The sequence below is a fragment of the Glycine max genome, chromosome 15 (genome assembly GCF_000004515.6).
Source record: "Glycine max cultivar Williams 82 chromosome 15, Glycine_max_v4.0, whole genome shotgun sequence".
Lineage (NCBI taxonomy): Eukaryota > Viridiplantae > Streptophyta > Magnoliopsida > Fabales > Fabaceae > Glycine > Glycine max.
In genome coordinates this window covers 50,083,568-50,103,312 of record NC_038251.2, presented here as the reverse complement: position 1 = coordinate 50,103,312, position 19,745 = coordinate 50,083,568, and the positions used below count along the sequence as shown (strand labels likewise).

Sequence of the window (19,745 nt, the reverse complement as noted above, 5' to 3'; positions counted from 1 at the left end):
GCTACTTACAACATGAATAATGATATACAGACACCTTTATATCATAAATACTTATTTGATCTTTTTTTTTTTAATCTTCTTTTTATCAAATCATATCATATATCATACCTATAATTATTTTTCTTTCTCTCTCAAGATATTAAATAGCATGGGGTGTCCATGCATCTTTATCACTTACAACCACATAATGTTATATACCCTCCAAGATCAGATACTAATTAACCTCAATACACATCTAGCCAGAGGTTCAGATCATGTTTGATGAAACTCAAGGTTAATATTCAATTAATAGTTACGAGTTTGACAAAATAAATCGATCATCTAAGATTAATTTTATAAAATAATTATTATCTTTCATCTATTCATTATTATTTTTATTAATATGTATAAAATAATTTAGATAACATCCTTTAATTCCTTTATTTTGTCAATTTTGGAGGGAATCAGATCCCCTAAAAAAAATTGGAGTTGACTAAAAGGTTACTAGAGAGTAAGAGCAAGCTAGGGAACATCACCCATCCCCCTTCATTATTGTTATCAATTGAATATTAACACTTTCTTAAATTTAACATTTCCTCATTAAAGAATACCACTTGGATCTCTCTCATCACGAGGGATGGAGGTTCATAATTTTGGTATAGCCTCCATTACTAATTTAGCTGCACTAAATACTACTGCTACCTAATTAAGGAAGTTGAAGCCCATTTTTTAATTTATGAACTCTGAATTATAAGCTTGCTCCAAGTAATACTAATGCATTAATAAGTGGGGAAAATTGGAATAATGAAATTGTGTAGGCGACAATGTAGGGCCATTGTTGACCACGTGCCAGACAGCATCACTAACCCCTTTCTTCCCAGGTAGGTCCCAACCCCTTATGAGCTTCAACACTTTCATGTTACCCCACCTTCATGTCACTTGGGACCATCATCGTCACCCATTTTCCTATTTCATTTATTACCTTAACCTTAGTCACAAACAAAACAATATTAAATTACGAACATGTTGATTTTGATCGTAAATCCACTGTTCTACTCTTGTTTTGTAGGATATTGTATTTCAAATGGTTAGGATAGTTTAGTTAGATACAACTGAGGCTTTAATTTAATCATGTTTTTGTTACAATTAATAATGGTTGTTTAGTTTAACAGAAAAATAATTAAAAATCAAGATATTAAGATAATTTATTGAATCCACCAAAGAATAAATATAATTTATAGATGTTCAACTAGTACTCCTACTCCCTCTGGTCTCCATTATATATAATAATAAAAATGACATACTTTACGTTTGTTTATTAAGGAAATTAATTGACTTCTTTAAATTATATGATTTTCAATATAAATAAATAAATATTTTTCTTAAATTATCATTTATTAAAATTTGATATCAAACATAATTTTTTTTATCCTAATAATAATTATTTTGAATATAGTCCCATTAAATGAAATATAAGAAAATGTGATTTGCTTATATTTGAGAGAAAAAAAAGTACTTTACAAATTATATGCATTATAATATAGTATACTATATTAATTTCATAAAATAAAAAGAATTAATAAGTTATTTAATTAATAATTGATGAGTCACTCAAGTCAAGGTATCATAGTTTGAGCTCAATGCATGCATTTAGGATAATTATGAACTATTTCACCAAAATTATATGATAAGATGTAAGAACTCCTTAAAGAAAAGAATGACTTAATTAATACCCAAAATACCAAAATGGAAAAGAATGACTTGGCCAAATGTCAATGGAAGTAAAATATCACAATTGAGTCCATTCTTAAGGACTGTTCACTGTATAACAAGATACCACCCTCGAACATGATACCAACTCCTTATCTGCTCTAGCTATTATATTCAAATGAATTTTGTAGAATTAATACAACTCGATCCACATTCCATTTTCCAAAGAACTAACACAAACAATTAATTACTACTACTCACTACCTAGCAGCATTTATCTACTACGAGCGTCACTATTACCTATTCAACAACAACGTTAGAAATACAGAATTTTATTACTACACCATCATTTCTCTCTTCCCTGCACGTATCCTTCTACGCAAACAAAGAATTTTATTAACAGGTTCTTGTCAATTAAAAATCTCAACAACATATCATGAAAAGAATAATCTAGATCATAGACACTCGTTTCTTATACCATAAAATAATATTTTTCTTTTACACAATCATATTCGAATTAAATAAGATAATTATGAGCAATAAAAACATTTAACACAACAAGTTACATATTTAGAATTTAAACACAAAACCTAGTTAAACTGAAAGCTTGGAATAATTGGTATGCATACCAATTGATCTATGTGGTTGATGGTAAAATAATTTATCTTTACTCCTATAATTTTTTCTCACCCCAAGTGAATCAACCTAGTTTTTTATGAATAAATGAAACTAGCTAATAACAATAATAATAAATACAGTAATAATTCAAACTTCCATAATGATATAATAATAAGAACGAAAGCAATAGAGTATGTGAACTCCAGTTGGTCAACCTAACCTCTGAATGATCAGTGCATGTCCCGATGTGAATTTGGCTTCTATACTGCTGCTTCCCATGCTATTTAGATGTTATTTCATGAAAATAACATTAGATCACAGCTACATTAATATTTAATAATAATATTTAATTTTAAAAATTATTAAAACCATATAATTTTAAAGGGATAGTACAAGGACATAAAGAGGAACAACAGAAAAGTCATATCTTCATATATAATGCTCCAATTAGGTCAACTTCTTGAACCTTCGGCCCCACCTTGTCTGTCTTCCCGTCCTTTTAAATACAAAAAAAAAAAACGTTAATCTCTCAGAACCAAAACCACAACCATGGACGAACCCACATTGTTGTTCCCCGACACCGACCTCGATCTCAGCTTCACCAGCACCACCACCGACCGCACCACCATCAGTGCAAGAGCCAGCTTAGCCCGAACCAGCAGCCTCACCCTCAGCTTCAACGACCGTCTCTCGACATTCTCCGCCGCGGAAAACACCACCGCCGCCGTCACCAACCGCCTTCCCCACCGGAGCGCCGACCCTAACTGGTCCGCCATCCAGGCCGCCGTCAATCTCTCCTCCGACGGGCGCCTCCACCTCCGCCACCTCAAGCTCCTTCGCCACCTCGGCTCCGGCAACCTCGGCCGCGTCTTCCTCTGCCGCCTACGCGACTACGACGGCGCCCACTTCGCCCTCAAGGTCGTTGATAAAGACCTCCTCACAGCGAAGAAACTCTCCCACGCGCAGACCGAGGCGGAGATTCTCCAAACGCTCGACCACCCCTTCCTCCCCACGCTCTACGCGCGCATCGACGTGTCTCACTACACGTGCCTCCTCATCGATTTCTGCCCCGGCGGCGACCTCCACTCCCTCCTCCGCAGGCAGCCCCAATTCCGCCTCCCCCTCGCGGCGGCGCGTTTCTTCGCCGCCGAGGTCCTCGTCGCCCTCGAGTATCTCCACGCGCTCGGCATCGTCTACCGCGACCTTAAACCAGAGAACGTCCTCATGCGTGAAGATGGCCATGTCATGCTCTCAGATTTCGATTTGTGCTTCAAATCTGACGTGGCACCCTGTGTCGACTTTCGGGCCCACTCCCCACGCCGAGTGGGCCCCACGAACGGTTGTTTCAGTTATAACTGTCATCGATCTCAAGACAGGAGAAAAGAAAAATTGGTTGCAGAGTTCGTGGCGGAACCGGTGACGGCGTTTTCACGGTCGAGCGTTGGGACGCACGAGTATTTAGCTCCCGAGCTTGTTTCTGGTAACGGTCACGGTAACGGCGTGGATTGGTGGGCTTTTGGGGTTTTCGTTTACGAGTTGTTGTACGGGACGACGCCGTTTAAAGGGTGTAGCAAGGAGGGCACGCTGCGCAAGATAGCGTCGAGCAAGGATGTGAGGTTTGTCCACGTGGCGGAGCGAGAGGAGCCTGGGATGACTGAGGCGAGGGATTTGATTGAGAAGTTGTTGGTGAAGGACCCTAAGAAGAGGCTAGGATGCGCCAAGGGTGCTACTGAGATTAAACGACACCGTTTTTTTGATGGAATTAAGTGGCCTTTGATTAGGACTTATCGGCCACCGGAGCTGAAGGGTTTGATGAGAAGGAATAAGTCAAAAGTGAGTTGCAAGAGTAAGAGGTGGTGGTGGTGGTGGAAGAGACTAGGGCATGTTGTGAGGACCAAAGGGGGTAAATATAATTTCTTTTCAAACTATAGTAATAATAATAATAATTATTATCATTTTGTTGATGATAATTACAAGGTTAGGTAGGTAATAAGCGTGCAATTCTGCGTTCATTATTCGGTTTGTGTTTTGGATGGAGTTTTATAGACATTGGAAGATATATATATATATATATACATATACATGATATAGAGGATAGTTTGTGACCATAGTTTTCAATTTTGGGTGTGCATTGAGTGTAGTTTTCGTGACACAGGTTTACTGTTGTACATGAATCACAAATGATATATATACATCAAACTGATTTCTGTTAATATCTTTGTCTTTGTTATTTTTTTTTTCTTTCTTTCTTGCTTTCAATTTAGCATTTTAGCTATTTTACGAATAATTTTATGTAACTTGTAATTAGGTTAGGTTGTTTAGGTTTATCGTGCGCAATTCAACAATTTTTATCAATTACTAATCTCTATTAAGAAAATTTCATGGATGTTTTAGAGAGTGAATTCATGCTTTTGAAGGCTATAAAGTGTTCTAACGAGGTAAAAGATAAAGAATTCATTGTCAAACAAATGAGAGATATAATTATAAAGGTTGGAGCCTCAGATTTGGTGTAAATTGATTGATAATGCAACTATTTATAAGGCTGTCAGTTTAATCATTGAGTTAGAGTTTCCTTCTATTTATTGGACTCTCTTCTCTGTTATACACACCTAAAATTATGTTTTGGAAAATATTTGTATAGTCAAGAACATAGACAAAAGTAATTTTGCTTATTAAGATTGTTATTGGATTACAAAAGTTACTAGAGATGCCACATTTATTAAAAAAATTATCATGGGTACTAATTACTTGTTGAGAAAAAGTTCCTCTAGAAGCTAGAGTTTTAATAATGTCAAATCATCAAGAAGCAAACCTTAAGTTATTTAGTTACTAATGATTGCTTTGAGTATTCTTAATTAGATAAGACTAAAATTCAAAAGCATGAAAAAGGTGTGAAATATAGGTCTACAATTGAAGCTTTTCACACATAGATTCTGCATGTTCAGAAGCAGGACTATATGAGAAGGAGAATTGTTCAAAAGCTACGAAGGCACTCATGCTTCCCATGTTAAAGTGTAGATACCAGGCACTTATGCTTCCCATATTAAAGTGTAGATATCAAAAGTTGCATATGATTAAAAGCATGATGTTTGGGGTAGTTTTAATCAAGGAATAAAGATCAAAAGCTACACATAACTAAGGGATCATAGAAGCTGAAACAAAGATTAGTAAAAACAGACGTGTCTGCATTACTTAGAAGCACACACCAGACCTTACGAGTTAGAAGACATGTATTAGTGATTGGAAGCATTAATTCTAAAGTTGAAAGTTCTCCAATATACTTGAATAATTTCATAAGAAAGGAACGCAAAGAAGATACCAAGTCCTGACCAAAGATAAATAATCAATGAAGTGGATCAAAAGATCAGTAGAAGAGATTAAATAATGACACTTGACTGACTATGATTTTCTTTACAAAAGAACACACAATTTATAAAAGAAAAATTCTCAAGCTATTAGTTTGGATTAATTTCATAAGCTTTGTTCGGAGTGGAACTTATCCTTCTATATAGTCTTTGGATGAAAATGATTATATAATAAAATATGACTTCTAAAGCTACTTCTAAAAGTTCATACTCTAACTAATGTAGATACTGATTTTATCTTTTCTCAAGAAAAGTAGTTGTTGCTTTTGATCTTTGAAGCTTGTTTTGCAAAATCTTATTTTGAGTTATATCAATGATATACCTTTGTAAAATATGGTTTTCTAAAATAGAAATCGAATAAGCAACAAATAAAAAATAATAAAGAAGGATAAAACACACACATAAATTATACTAGTTCACCCATAATCTTAGGACATCAATGTTCAATCCCTACACTTATAAAATTTTCACTAACACATGCACCAATTGTAGTATTCTTTCTTCTGAAGCCATCACAAGCTCTTACAACTAGTATTCTCCAAGTCTCTATTGAATCCCCCAAGTATTTTTTTTTTTCCAAAATGTCTTTCCTTGCTTCACCCAAGTATTCTTTTAAAAAGTATTTATAGACGTCACTTTAGTATTCTCTAAGCCTCCAGTGGTTCTCTACTAGTATTTTCCAAGACTTTGTTGGCTCTACCCAAGTATTATAGAAAAAAATTCATATAAAAGGGGGTTGAAAGTAAGATTTTAAAGAATAACAAAATAAGGAGCGTGAAAATACGGTTTAAAAGGGTATATTTGTAATAATAATATAAAAGGGGAAGGGGTGTGCTTAGTAAAAATTTGGACCTCTTCTAAATCGCAACCCGCATTAAGGCATATAGCCCATTTTACAACCTTTCACCGCTTGGGAAAGCTTTAAATCATGCTTACCAAATGAAAAAATTCTACTCAAATTTTCTAGAAGGCCTATAATTATGTTGAAGAGTAGAAATTTCCCACACGACTCTAATTTAGTTTTGTTTGTTTGCTCTATTTATTATGAGATTTGTCAAGAAGGAGTATTTCTTATGCATATTCAACGGGTCTATAACTGCGGCATTCACGACTGGGCTTTTGGTTGCAAGTTCCAATGTGGTTAAATGCAAACAATAACACTCAAAGATGATGCTGTCATGCAATTTTATTTGAGGTGGCAATAGGACTCAGTATTTGCAAAAAAGTACCCGTATTGAATAGGATATGCATGCATTGTGTAAAAAAAAAAGGGATATACATGCATTAAATGGGTCTAGAGATTGAGTACGAGTAATTATTTAATTATAGCATGTTATACGTTTGAGATATTTATTACTCTCTTCCATTCTAAATATATATATATATATATATATATATATATATATATATATATATATAATATTTAAGATTTTTGTACAGATATAAAGAAATATAATTAATTTGTTAATTTTTTTTCAAAAATATTATATATTTTTTTAATATCTCTTTATCTCTCCGGTTAACGTTAGTTCCACTAAGTATTTATTAAGATTTATATTTAGAATATATATTTTTTAAAATATCACATATTCTAAAACGGAGAAAATGTGTTTAGAATTAATATTTTTAACTAATTTATAATGAAGTTAAATAATACTAGTTCTTTTGTCATTTATCCGAGTGAAATTAATTAGACTTAAATTTTTCAAACAAATTCTCAATTTTTTTTTGAAAAAATTAATTATCGATAAAATGATAGATTTTTTAAATTAATACTATCTTTATTATTAGTATTGTAATATATTAATATTAATATTAATATTTATATTTTATTAGTTCGTCAAAAACATGTTGTAAATACCTAATGAGTAAAGTATATATGGACATTGAAGTTGTTTCATTTGCCTATACGAGTATAAGAAGAAAATATTAGGAAATTAAATATTAAATCATTATTTTAGAAAAAAATTTCTCCCTCACGTTCATTTTTTTAGAAATCTTATTTGATATACTGACTACTGTCGCATATTAAATGTGACACCACTTCAAAAGAGATTTAAATTACTAACCGGCTACATTGTCATAAATTAACCTCTTTTACTATGTCCAATCTCATTGGTATATAGAAATAGTTTTACTTACATATTATGCATATAAGAAACGTTTGGTATTTATTTTCATGGTTTATGAAAATCTTGAGTTGGGAATTTTAATTTTTCATGGTTTGGTATTTATTTTTAAAAAGCTTAAATATATTTTTCATATACTAAATTTCATTTTTTTTCATCTGAATACCTAACATTTTTTTATGTTTCATTTTAGTATTTGTTATTAGTTTCATGTCGTGAAGTGAAATAATAACGTGATAGACAAAATGTCCTATCATCAACACCTAATCACTATCACGCTAGCATGAGCCACGTGTATCAATCCCCATCTACTCCACTTCTTGCTCCACCATACCGGCTCAAAGACTTCTTAGAACTCTCCTTCTCATCATCCCTCAATGAATTCAAATTCGAATTCGAGTCCCTCGAAGGATTATTATCAACAATATGTTAGGAATTTTATAATTCTTAATTAATTAATTAGTGTGGACGACAAATTATATTTATAATTTATATTAGTTATTTATATTTATGGGCTCAATAAAAGTGATCTAATTTGGTGAGTCTATTGGACTATCATAAAAAATTAATATGGATTTGATAAGTGGAAACCAATTTGGCTCGTTAGGAAATAATGAGAACTCTAACAGGTTAAAACCTAAAGCAAGGTTGTGGTTTCCAATACACCAAATCAGAAATTGTATTCTCTTCTCTCCATCTAACAAGAAACCTAAGGTCCCAAAAGGAAAACAGTGATTTGGTTGAGGAAGAACACAACTAATAGTTTCTCAGACTCATCAATTCCGATGATAATCTAACGTAATGTGTTTCTAGTGATTATTGGTATTTTATTAAGATCCTTAAAATGCCAAACAAGTGGTATCAGAGCCATCATTATTGTTAGATTATTGGGAATTAAAGTTATTTGGTTTGTGTTATACCTATATTATTTTATTACATGAACCCTAATTTTATTTTGTGATTTTATCTTTGCAATTATAATTATGATTGTAAGTTTGGAAATTTTGTTTTCTTTTCGATCACGATATAATAATCATCATATGCATGTTCATGTTTTACGTTCGGATTCCATAAAAAAACTTTTTTTTTTGCTCCAGAATAGTCATCCATTTTTGTTTCTCATTCACATGTTTGTTTTGTTTCCTTATACATGCCATGAATCCATGCCATACATGCCATGACATGATATACATGTGATACATAATCTTTGGCTTTATTATATCATCATAAGAAAACCCCTGTTGCATATCATTAAATGCAATTTGGCTTTTGCATTTTATTTTTGTTTTTCTTGTTTTTATTTGTGAATTATGTGTATTAATTGGTGGTTCCCATTATGTTTTGGTGTAAATTCAGAAATTACAAACCCTCAAAATTATTCCTTTTTTTTAATGTCTGGTAATTTTGATTGAGTTGATTGAAACAATATATTGTTAAAACAATCTCTATTGCGTAAATTAATTTAATTAAAATTGCATAGATATTATTATAAAATTATTTATGCCAATTGTGTTCAGCCCAAAAGAAGACACAATTTGGCCAAATAATTTTGTACCTGTGATGATAAATGTGTGACAATTATAAAGTATTTTCATGTGAATTATAGTCGGTCCAAAGAAAGACTATGATTTGACAGAATTTATTGTCAATATTTGATCATTGCGTTGAGAGTACCAATTACAAATTAATTTCTCTGTCCAAAGACTATGAATTAATGTTGTGCTAGGTATCTTGTGATGAGTTTGTTATGTGAACTATTTTGCATATGTCTTGTTATGTATATATTTTATATAACTTATTGGCTTATTTGTGAGCATGTAATTATTTTTATTTTTATTATTATTCAGTTTCTGTTGCTAGTGCTGCAAATGTATCTGCTCAAGTGAACAATATCCCTATGCTGAATGAGACAAATTTTAAGGTCTGGAAGGAAGCCGTAGAAATTATTCTCGGCTGGATGGATTTGGATTTGACACTGAGAGCGGAATGACCCACTTCCACTCCGGAAGCCTCCAATGAGGTAAAAATCGAAAATGAGATCGTTCCAATCGAATGTGCATTATGATCATGAAGCGCTCTATTTCAGAAGCATTTTGGGGCTCTACTTCTGAGGGTGAAAATGCAAAGAAATTTATTGATGAAATTGAACAGTACTTTGCCAAAAATGAGAAGGCAGAGACGAGTAGCCTTTTGGCTAAACTCATCTCCATGAAGAATAAGGGCAAAAGTAATATAAGGGAGTACATAATGGAAATGTCTAACTTGGCATCTAAACTGAAAGCACTTAAGTTAGAGCTTGGTGAAGACTTGCTCGTGCATTTAGTTTTGATCTCACTTCTTGCACACTTTGGGCAATTCAAAGTGAGTTATAACACTCAGAAGGACAAATGGTTCCTTAATGAGCTTATATCTCATTGTGTGCAAGAGGAAGAGAGGCTGTAGAGAGACAGATCTAAAAGTGCTCATTTAAGTTCCACCTTTCAGAATAAGAAAAGAAAGAAAACTAAGGGTGCTACTGAAGGGTCTTCTCAGCAAAAGAAACCAAAGAAGGATGAAGAATTTACCTGCTACTTCTGCAAGAAGTCTGGACACATGAAGAAAGAGTGTCCCAAGTACGCCACATGGCGTGTAAAGAAAGGTGAATCTCTTGCTCTTGTTTGTTTTAAAGTTAATTTAGCTTTCATACTTAAAGATACTTGGTGGGTAGATTCTAGTGCTACTACTCACATAAGTGTAACCATGCAGGGTTGCCTGTGGAGCCGACTGCCAAGTGATAATGAAAGATTCATATTTGTTGGTGATGGCAAAAATGTTGCAGTGGAGGCTATATGAACTTTTAGATTGCAATTAAATACTGCATTTCATTTGGATCTGTTTGAGACTTTTGTTGTACCATCTTTTAGACGGAATTTAATTTCTATTTCTAGTTTGGACAAATTTGGTTTTTCTTGTTCATTTGGAAATAATAAAGTTAGTCTCTACCAGAATTCGAATTTGATTGGTTCCGGTTCCTTAATTGATAATCTATATATGTTGGATGTTAATTGTTCCTATAATGAAATACTGCAAACAAATTCACGTGGTACAAAAAGGAAATTAAAAGAGAATTCAATCACTTTATGGCACAAACACTTAGGTCATATCTCTAAATAGAGAATTCAGAAACTTGTGTCGGATGAAATTCTTGAACCTTTAGATTTATCAGACTTTGAAGTCTGTGTTGAATGCATAAAGGGAAAACGAACAAACATAAGGAAATTAGGTGCCGAAAGAGCTAAAGACATCTTAGAATTGGTACATACGAACATTTGTGGTCCTTTTCCGACACCATCTTGGAATGGGCAACAATACTTTATCTCGTTCATAGATGACTACTCTAGATATGGTTACCTTTATTTGATACATGAGAAGTCCTAATCCCTAGACGTTTTTAAGAGTTTCAAGGCTGAAGTGGAATTTCAACTTGGAAAGAAAATTAAGGTTGTCAAATCTGACGTGGTGGTGAATATTATGATAGATATGATAGATCAGGAGAACAACGTCCAGGACCTTTTGCGCTTTTTCTCAAAGAGTGTGGAATTGTTCCGCAATACACTATGTCAGGAAAACCTAGCATGAATGGTGTTGCAGAACAACAAAACCGAACTCTTAAGGATATGGTGAGAAGTATGGTTAGTCATTCTTCTTTGCTAGAGTCACTTTGGGGAGAAGCCTTAAAGACCGCAACTTACATCCTTAATAGGGTGCCAAGTAAAGCAGTTAATAAAATCCCTTATGAACTTTGGACTGGCAAAAAGCCAAGCATTAAGCATTTGCGTATTTAGGGTTGTCCAGTTGAGGCACGGTCTTATAGGCCACATGAAAGAAAGCTGAATTCAAGAACAATTAGCTGCTATTTTGTTGGCTATGCTGAACCCTCTCGAGGCTATAAGTTTTATGATCCCACTTTAAAATCAATATTTGAAATAGGAAATGCAAGATTTCTTGAGGAAGTTGAGTTTGGGAAGGAAGAGAACATAAAGAAAGTTGTCTTTGAGGAAGAACTTGTTATTGACAGTGCTCAAGTCCTCATACCTATTGTTGTTCAAGAAACAACTCCATTAATAGAAAACAATGTTCAAACTATTGTTGATGACATTGTTCAAGAACAAGACAATGAGGTTCTTCCTCAAATACCTATAGAACAACCTCAACAACCTCAAGAAGTGCCATTAAGAAGATCTAATAGAGAGAGGAGAAGTGCAATCTCTGATGATTATATTATCTATCTCCAAGAACATGAGGATGTCATTGGTTTAATAGAGGATGATCCAATTAACTTTTGTCAAGCCATGCGTAGTTCTAACTCTCAAAACTAGATCAATGCCATGAAGGATGAGATGAAATCTATGCAAGACAATGACGTTTGGGATCTTGTCGAATTGCCTAAAAGTGTGAAACCAATAGGTTGCAAATGGATATTTAAAACCAAAAGGGATTCAAAGGACAATGTCGAGAGATATAAGGCTCGTCTAGTCGTTAAAGGATTTACCCAAAAGGAAGGTATTGACTATAAAGAAACCTTTTCTCCAGTATCTTCAAAGGATTCTTTTAGAACAATAATGACACTAGTAGCTCATTATGATTTAGAGCTACATCAGATGGATGTTAAGATTGTGTTTCTAAATAGTGATATTGAAGAAACAATTTATATGATACAACCAAAAAACTTTGTATCAGGTGACTCAAAGTCTATGGTTTGCAAACTAAATAAATTCATCTATGGTTTGAAACAAGCTTCCCGTCAATGATATTACAAGTTCCATCAAGTCATTACCTCATATGGTTTTGAGGCAAATGCAATTGATGATTGTGTATACCACAAGTTTAGTGGGAGTAAATACTCATTCTTGGTGTTATATGTCGATGATATACAGCTTGCTAGCAACAATATAAGCTTTTTACAAGAGATTAAGAAATTTCTGATGAAAAATTTTGAGATGAAAGATCTTGGGGAAGCCTCTTTTGTATTAGGAATCAAGATACTAAGAGATCGCTTTCAAGGTATCCTAAGGTTGTCACAAAAGAGTTATATCGATAAGGTCTTAGATAAATTCGACATGAAAGATAGTAAACCAGGAGATACCCCGATAGCTAAAGGAGACAAATTTAGTCTCAAACAATGCCCCAATAATGACCTTGAAAGAATAGAGATGCAAAAGATTCCTTATGCCCCAATAATGTCCCAATATAGCATTTGTAGTAGGAGTTCTGGGCAAATATTTGAGTAATCCTAGAATGTAGCATTGGAAAGTAGCAAAACATGTGATGCGTTACCTAAAGAGAACAAAGGGGTACATGCTCACTTATCAGAAGTCTGAGAATTTGGAGATCATTGGGTACTCAGACTTTGATTTTGCTGGATGTCAAGATAGCAAACGCTCCACATCTGGATACATATTTATGCTAGCTAGAGGAGCTATCTCTTGGAAGTCTACTAAACAGACTCTCATAGCTTCTTCGACCATGGCCACAGAGTTCATTGCTTGTTTTGAGGCATCCAACCATGGGATATGGCTGAGAAATTTTGTTACTAGTTTGCGTGTGGTTGACGGCATTGAAAGACCATTAAAGATTTATTGTGACAATAACTCAACAATTCTTTACTCCAATAACAATAGGAGTGCAACCAAATCAAAGTTTGTTGACATCAAGTTTTTGGTTGTTAAAGAAAGAGTTCAGAATAGACAGTTTTTCACAGAACATTTAAGGACTAATGATATGTTAGCTAACCCACTTATGAAAGTTTTGGTAACTAAAGTTTTTCATGAGCGCACTGCTCATATGAGAGTGACTCCTTATAGTACCTTAGTTTAGTGGGAGTCCCATGTTTTTCGGATATTTGTATAGATTGATTTTCTATAAAACAAAGTTGAAGGTTATCATTTTATTTTGAGCTTGTTTTGTTTGTAATGTTTATATTGTGTTTGGATTGATCTCTATAAAGAACAAAGTTTGGACTAGTTGGAAATGAACATGAATGAGATCACATTGCATGTTATTTTCATGACGCTTATCCATATTTGATCTATGTCATCAAGTATATGTGACATTAGTGATCATTGTGGCTCTATCACGTTGGATTGTGAGGAAAATTGCAATGGTTCTGTGTTACTATATAAGATGGACCAGATTGTTTATGGAAAGTCTAAAAGTAAATAACATACGGTTGTGCACCTAAAGACTTTTGCAATATAAATGATTAAGGTTAGTATGAAGCTCAAGTGGGAGATTGCTAGGAATTTTATAGTTCTTAATTAATTAATTAGTATGAGATACATATTATATTTATCATTTATATTAGTTATTTACATTTATGGGCTCAATAAAAGTGTTCTAATTTGGTGAGCCTATTGGACTATCATCAGAAATTAATATGGGCTTGATAAGCGGAAACCAGTTTGGTCCGTTAGGGAATAATGAGAACTATAACATGTTAAAACCTAAAGCAAGATTGTGGTCCCTATTCCCTAATACACCAAATCAGAAATTGTATTCTCTTCTCCCCATCCGACGAGAAACCTAAGGTCCCAAAAGGAAAACGGTGATTTGGTTGAGGAAGAATACAAAACCAACAGTTCCTCAGACTCATCAATTCCGCTACTTATCATGGATCCAGGTATTTTTCACAACCCCTCTTGATAATCTAATGTAATGTGTTTTTGGTGATTATTGATATTTTATTAAGATCCCTAAAATGCCAAACACAATAATCAGCAAAAGCATCCGAAGTAACCCTTGCAATAGCATTAGCACCAACACCAACATTTGCAACAACCTTCAACTCGTCCATTTTAGCAACAACACCAACAATCCTTCTAATCGAACTAGATCGATCAAGACTCTTCCTTTTGCGCAAAGAAGAGTTTGAATAATACTCCTTGGTCTGAGCAGAACCACCAGGGAGGTTAGGATAAGGATCAGGGTTAAGATTGAGAGTGAGAGTGTCCTCATATTTCAGCTCCTCCACATGGATAAGAGAATCAATTTTAAGAACTTGAACCATAGGAACTGTAGCGAATGACAAGGTTGTTCTTGCCATCAAATAACTGTCCCAGGAAGCGCACAACTCATTGAAATCAAACAACGTTTGGGCGGCGTCGAGTGAGAACCGCGAATCGATGTCGCAAGAGGAAGAACTGTTTTACTCGCGCTTCTTGTTCTTTTGCTTCTGCCTCCACTTTTGGAGCTTCTTGCTGAAGACTGAAACCACGAACTAGAAGCTGCCTTTCAAGTCACGACTACCTAGGGGTTTCTTTGTTTGAGAGTCCAGATCCATGTGGTCCTTCATCGCCTTTAGTATGTCTTCCTCTTCTTCTTTTGCCACATCAACTTCTTCTTTGGGAGTCTAGATCCATGTGGAAAATTTGTTGATGGATTAGTCATTAAGGGAATTGATGACATGATATTCCGTCTGTCTCGTCATCATTTCACAGGATGATACGGACGACAAATACTAAAGTAAAATATAAAAATATTAGATAATTTTTTAATATCTCTTTATCTCTCTAGTTAACGTTAGTTCCACTAAGTATTTATTAAGATTTATATTTTAGAATATTTTTTTTAAAATATCACATATTCTAAAACCGAGAAAATGTGTTTAGAATTAATATTTTTAACTAATTTATGATGAAGTTAAATAATATTAGTTCTTTTGTCATTTATCCGAGTGAAATTAATTAGACTTAAATTTTTCAAACAAATTCTCAATTTTTTGCAAAAAATTAATCGTGAATAAAATGATAGATTCTTTAAATTAATACTATCTTTATTATTATATTGTAATATATTAATATTAACATTTATATTTTATTAGTTCGTCAAAAACATGTTGTAAATACCTAATGAGTAAAGCATATATGGACATTGAAGTTGTTTCATTTGCCTATACGAGTATAAGAAGAAAATCTTAGGAAATTAAATATTAAATCATTATTTTAGAAAAAAATTTCTCCCTCACGTTCATTTTTTTTAGAAATCTTATTTGATATACTGACTACTGTCGCATATTAAATGTGACACCACTTCAAAAGAGATTTAAATTACTAACCGGCTACATAGTCATAAATTGACCTCTTTTACTATGTCCAATCTCATTGGTATATAGAAATAGTTTTACTTACATATTATGCATATAAGAAACGTTTGGTACTTATTTTCATGGTTTATGAAAATCTTGAGTTGGGAATTTTAATTTTTCATGGTTTGGTATTTATTTTTAAAAAAGCTTAAATATATTTTTCATATACGAAAAATAAATTATTTTTATTTACTACTTAAATTTCATTTTTTTCATCTGAATATCTGACATTTTTTTGTTTAATTTTAGTACTTGTTATTAGTTTCATGTCATGAAGTGAAATAATGACGTGATAGAGATAATGTCCTATCATCAACACCTAATCACTAACACACTAGCATGAACCAGGTGTATCAATCCCTATCTACTAGACTTCTTGCTCTACCGTACTGGCTCGACGACTTCTTAGAACTCTCCTTCTCATCATCCCTCAATGAATTCAAATTCGAATTCGAGTCCCTCGAAGGATTATTATGAACAATATGTTAGAAATTTTATAATTGTTAATTAATTAATTAGTGTGTGAGACATATTATATTTATCATTTATATTAGCTATTTACATTTATGGGCTCAATAAAAGTGATCTAATTTGATGAGCCTATTGGACTATCATCAGAAATTAATATGAGCTTGATAAGCGTAAATCAATTTGGCCTGTTAGGGAATAATGAGAACTCTAACAGGTTAAAACCTAAAGCAAGGTTGTAGTCTCCAATACACCAAATTAGAAATTATATTCTCTTCTCCCCATCTAACGAGAAACCTAAGGTCCCAAAAGGAAAATGGTGATTTGGTTAAGGAAGAACACAAAACCAACAGTTTCCCAGACTCATCAATTCTAGTGATAATCTAACGTAATATGTTTCTGGTGATTATTGGTATTTTATTAAGATCCCTAAAATGCCAAACAAGTGGTATCAGAACCATCATTATTGTTAGATTATTGGGAATTAAAGTTATTTGGTTTGTGTTATACCTATATTATTTTGTTACACGAACCCTAATTTTATTTTGTGATTTTATATTTGCAATTATAATTATGATTGTAAGTTTGGAAAATTTGTTTTCTTTTCGATCACGATATAATAATCATCATATGCACGTTCATGTTTTGCGTTCGGATTCCATAAAATTTTTTTTCTCGCTCCAGAATAGTCATCCATTTTTGTTACTCGTTCACGTGTTTGTTTGTTTTTTTTTTTTTTATGGCTGTTGGTTTTGTTTCCTTATGCATGCCATGAATCCATGCCATACATGCCATGACATGATATACATGTGATACATAATCTTTGGCTTTATTATATCATCATAAGAAAATCCTTGTTGCGTATCGGTAAATACAATTTGACTTTTGCATTTTATTTTTATTTTCCTTGTTTTTATTTGTGAATTATGTGTATTAATTGGTGATTCCCATTATGTTTTGGTGTAAATTCAGAAATTACAAACTCTCAAAATTATTCTTTTTTTTTTATTATGTTTGGTAATTTTGATTGAGTTGATTGAAACAATATATTATCAAAGCAATCTCTATTGCGTAAATTAATTTAATTAAAATTGCATAGATATTAGTATAAAATTATTTATGCGAATTGAACTCAGCCCAAAGGAAGACACAATTTGACCAAATAATTTTGTACCTGTAATGATAAATGTGTGACAATTATAAGGTATTTTCATGTGAATTATAGTCGGTCCAAAGAAAGACTATGATTTGATAGAATTTATTGTCAATATTTGATCATTGCGTTGAGAGTACCAATTATAAATTAATTTCTCTGTCCAAAGACTATGAATTAATGTTGTGTTGGGTATCTTGTGATGAGTTTGTTATGTGAACTATTTTGCTATGTCTTGTTATGTATATATTTTATATAACTTATTGACTTATTTGTGAGCATGTAATTATTTTTATTTTTATTATTATTCAGTTTTTGTTGCCAGTGCTGCAAATGTATCTGCTCAAGTGAACAATATCCCTATGCTAAATGAGACAAATTTTAAGGTCTGGAAGAAAGACATTGAAATTGTTCTCGGCTGTATGGATTTGGATTTGACACTGAGAACGAAACAACCCACTTCCACTCTGGAAGCCTCCAATGAGGAAAAAATTGAGAAATGGGATCGTTCCAATCGAATGTGCATTATGATCATGAAGCGCTCTATTCCACAAACGTTTCGGGGCTCTATTTTTGAGGGTGAAAATGCAAAGAAATTTATTGATGAAATTGAACAGTACTTTGCCAAAAATGAGAAGGCGGAGACGAGTAGCCTTTTGGCTAAACTCATCTCCATGAAGTATAAGGGCAAAAGTAATATAAGGGAGTACATAATGGAAATGTCTAACTTGGTATCTAAGCACTTAAGTTAGAGCTTGGTGAAGACCTGCTCGTGAATTTAGTTTTGATCTCACTTCCTGCACACTTTAGGCAATTCAAAGTGAGTTATAACACTCAGAAGTACAAATGGTTCCTTAATGAGCTTATATCTCACTGTGTGCAAGAGGAAGAGTGTCCCAAGTACACCACATGACGTGTAAAGAAAGGTAAATCTCTTGCTCTTGTTTGTTCCGAAGTTAATTTGGCTTTCGTACCTAAAGATACTTGATGGGTAGATTCTGGTACTACTACTCACATAAGTGTAAGCATGCGGGGTTGCCTGTGGAGTCGACTGCCAAGTGATGATGAAAGATTCATATTTATTGGTGATGGCAAAAAGGTTGCAGTGGAGGCTATATGAAATTTTAGATTGCAGTTAAAGACTGAATTTTATTAGGATTTGTTTGAGACTTTTGTTGTACCGTCTTTTAGACGAAATTTAATTTCTATTTCTAGTTTGGACAAATTTAGTTTTTCTTGTTCATTTGGAAATAATAAAGTTAGTATCTACCAGAATTCGAATTTGATTGGTTCTAGTTCCTTAATTGATAATCTATATATGTTGGATGTTAATTGTTCCTATAATGAAATACTGCAAACAAATTCACGTGGTACATGAAGGAAATTAAAAGAGAATTCAGCTACTTTATGGCATAAACACTTAGGTCATATCTCTAAACAGAGAATTCAGAAACTTGTGTCGGATGAAATTCTTGAACCTTTAGATTTATCAGACTTTGAAGTCTGTGTCAAATGCATAAAGGAAAAATGAACAAACATAAGGAAATTAGGTGCCGAAAGAGCTAAAGACATCTTAGAACTGGTACATACGAACATTTGTGGTCCTTTTCCAACACCTTCTTGGAATGGGCAACAGTACTTTATCTCGTTCATAGATGACTACTCTAGATATGGTTACCTTTATTTGATACATGAGAAGTCTCAATCCCTAGATGTTTTTAAGAGTTTCAAGGCTGAAGTGAAACTTCAACTTGAAAAGAAAATTAAGGTTGTCAAATCTGACCGTGGTGGTGAGTACTATGGTAGATATGATGGATTAGGAGAACCATGTCCAGGACCTTTTGCACTTTTTCTCAAAGAGTGTGGAATTGTTCCACAATACACTATGCCAGGCAAACCTAGCATGAATGGTGTTGCAGAATAATGAAACCGAACTCTTAAGGATATGGCAAGAAGTATGGTTAGTCATTCTTCTTTGCCAGAGTCACTTTGGGGAGAACCCTTAAAGACCACAACTTACATCCTTAATAGGATGCCAAGTAAAGCCATTAATAAAACCCCTTATGAACTTTGGACTGGCAAAAAGCCAAGCATTAAGCATTTTCATATTTGGGGTTGTCCAGTTGAGGCGCGGCCTTATAGGCCACATGAAAGAAAGCTAGATTCAAGAACAATTAGCTGCTATTTTGTTGGCTATGCTG

The 19,745-nt window shown here is 33.4% G+C and overlaps 1 protein-coding gene across 1 annotated transcript; it reads left to right on the top strand.

Moving 5' to 3' along the window:
• Positions 1-1,804: 1,804 nt before the first annotated feature.
• Positions 1,805-4,520, top strand: LOC100778383 (serine/threonine-protein kinase WAG1). The gene has a single exon (XM_014767509.2). It carries the CDS (start codon positions 2,857-2,859, stop codon positions 4,291-4,293), a length of 1,437 nt encoding a protein of 478 aa, XP_014622995.1. The 5' UTR covers positions 1,805-2,856; the 3' UTR covers positions 4,294-4,520.
• The last annotated feature ends 15,225 nt before the right edge of the window (positions 4,521-19,745 follow it).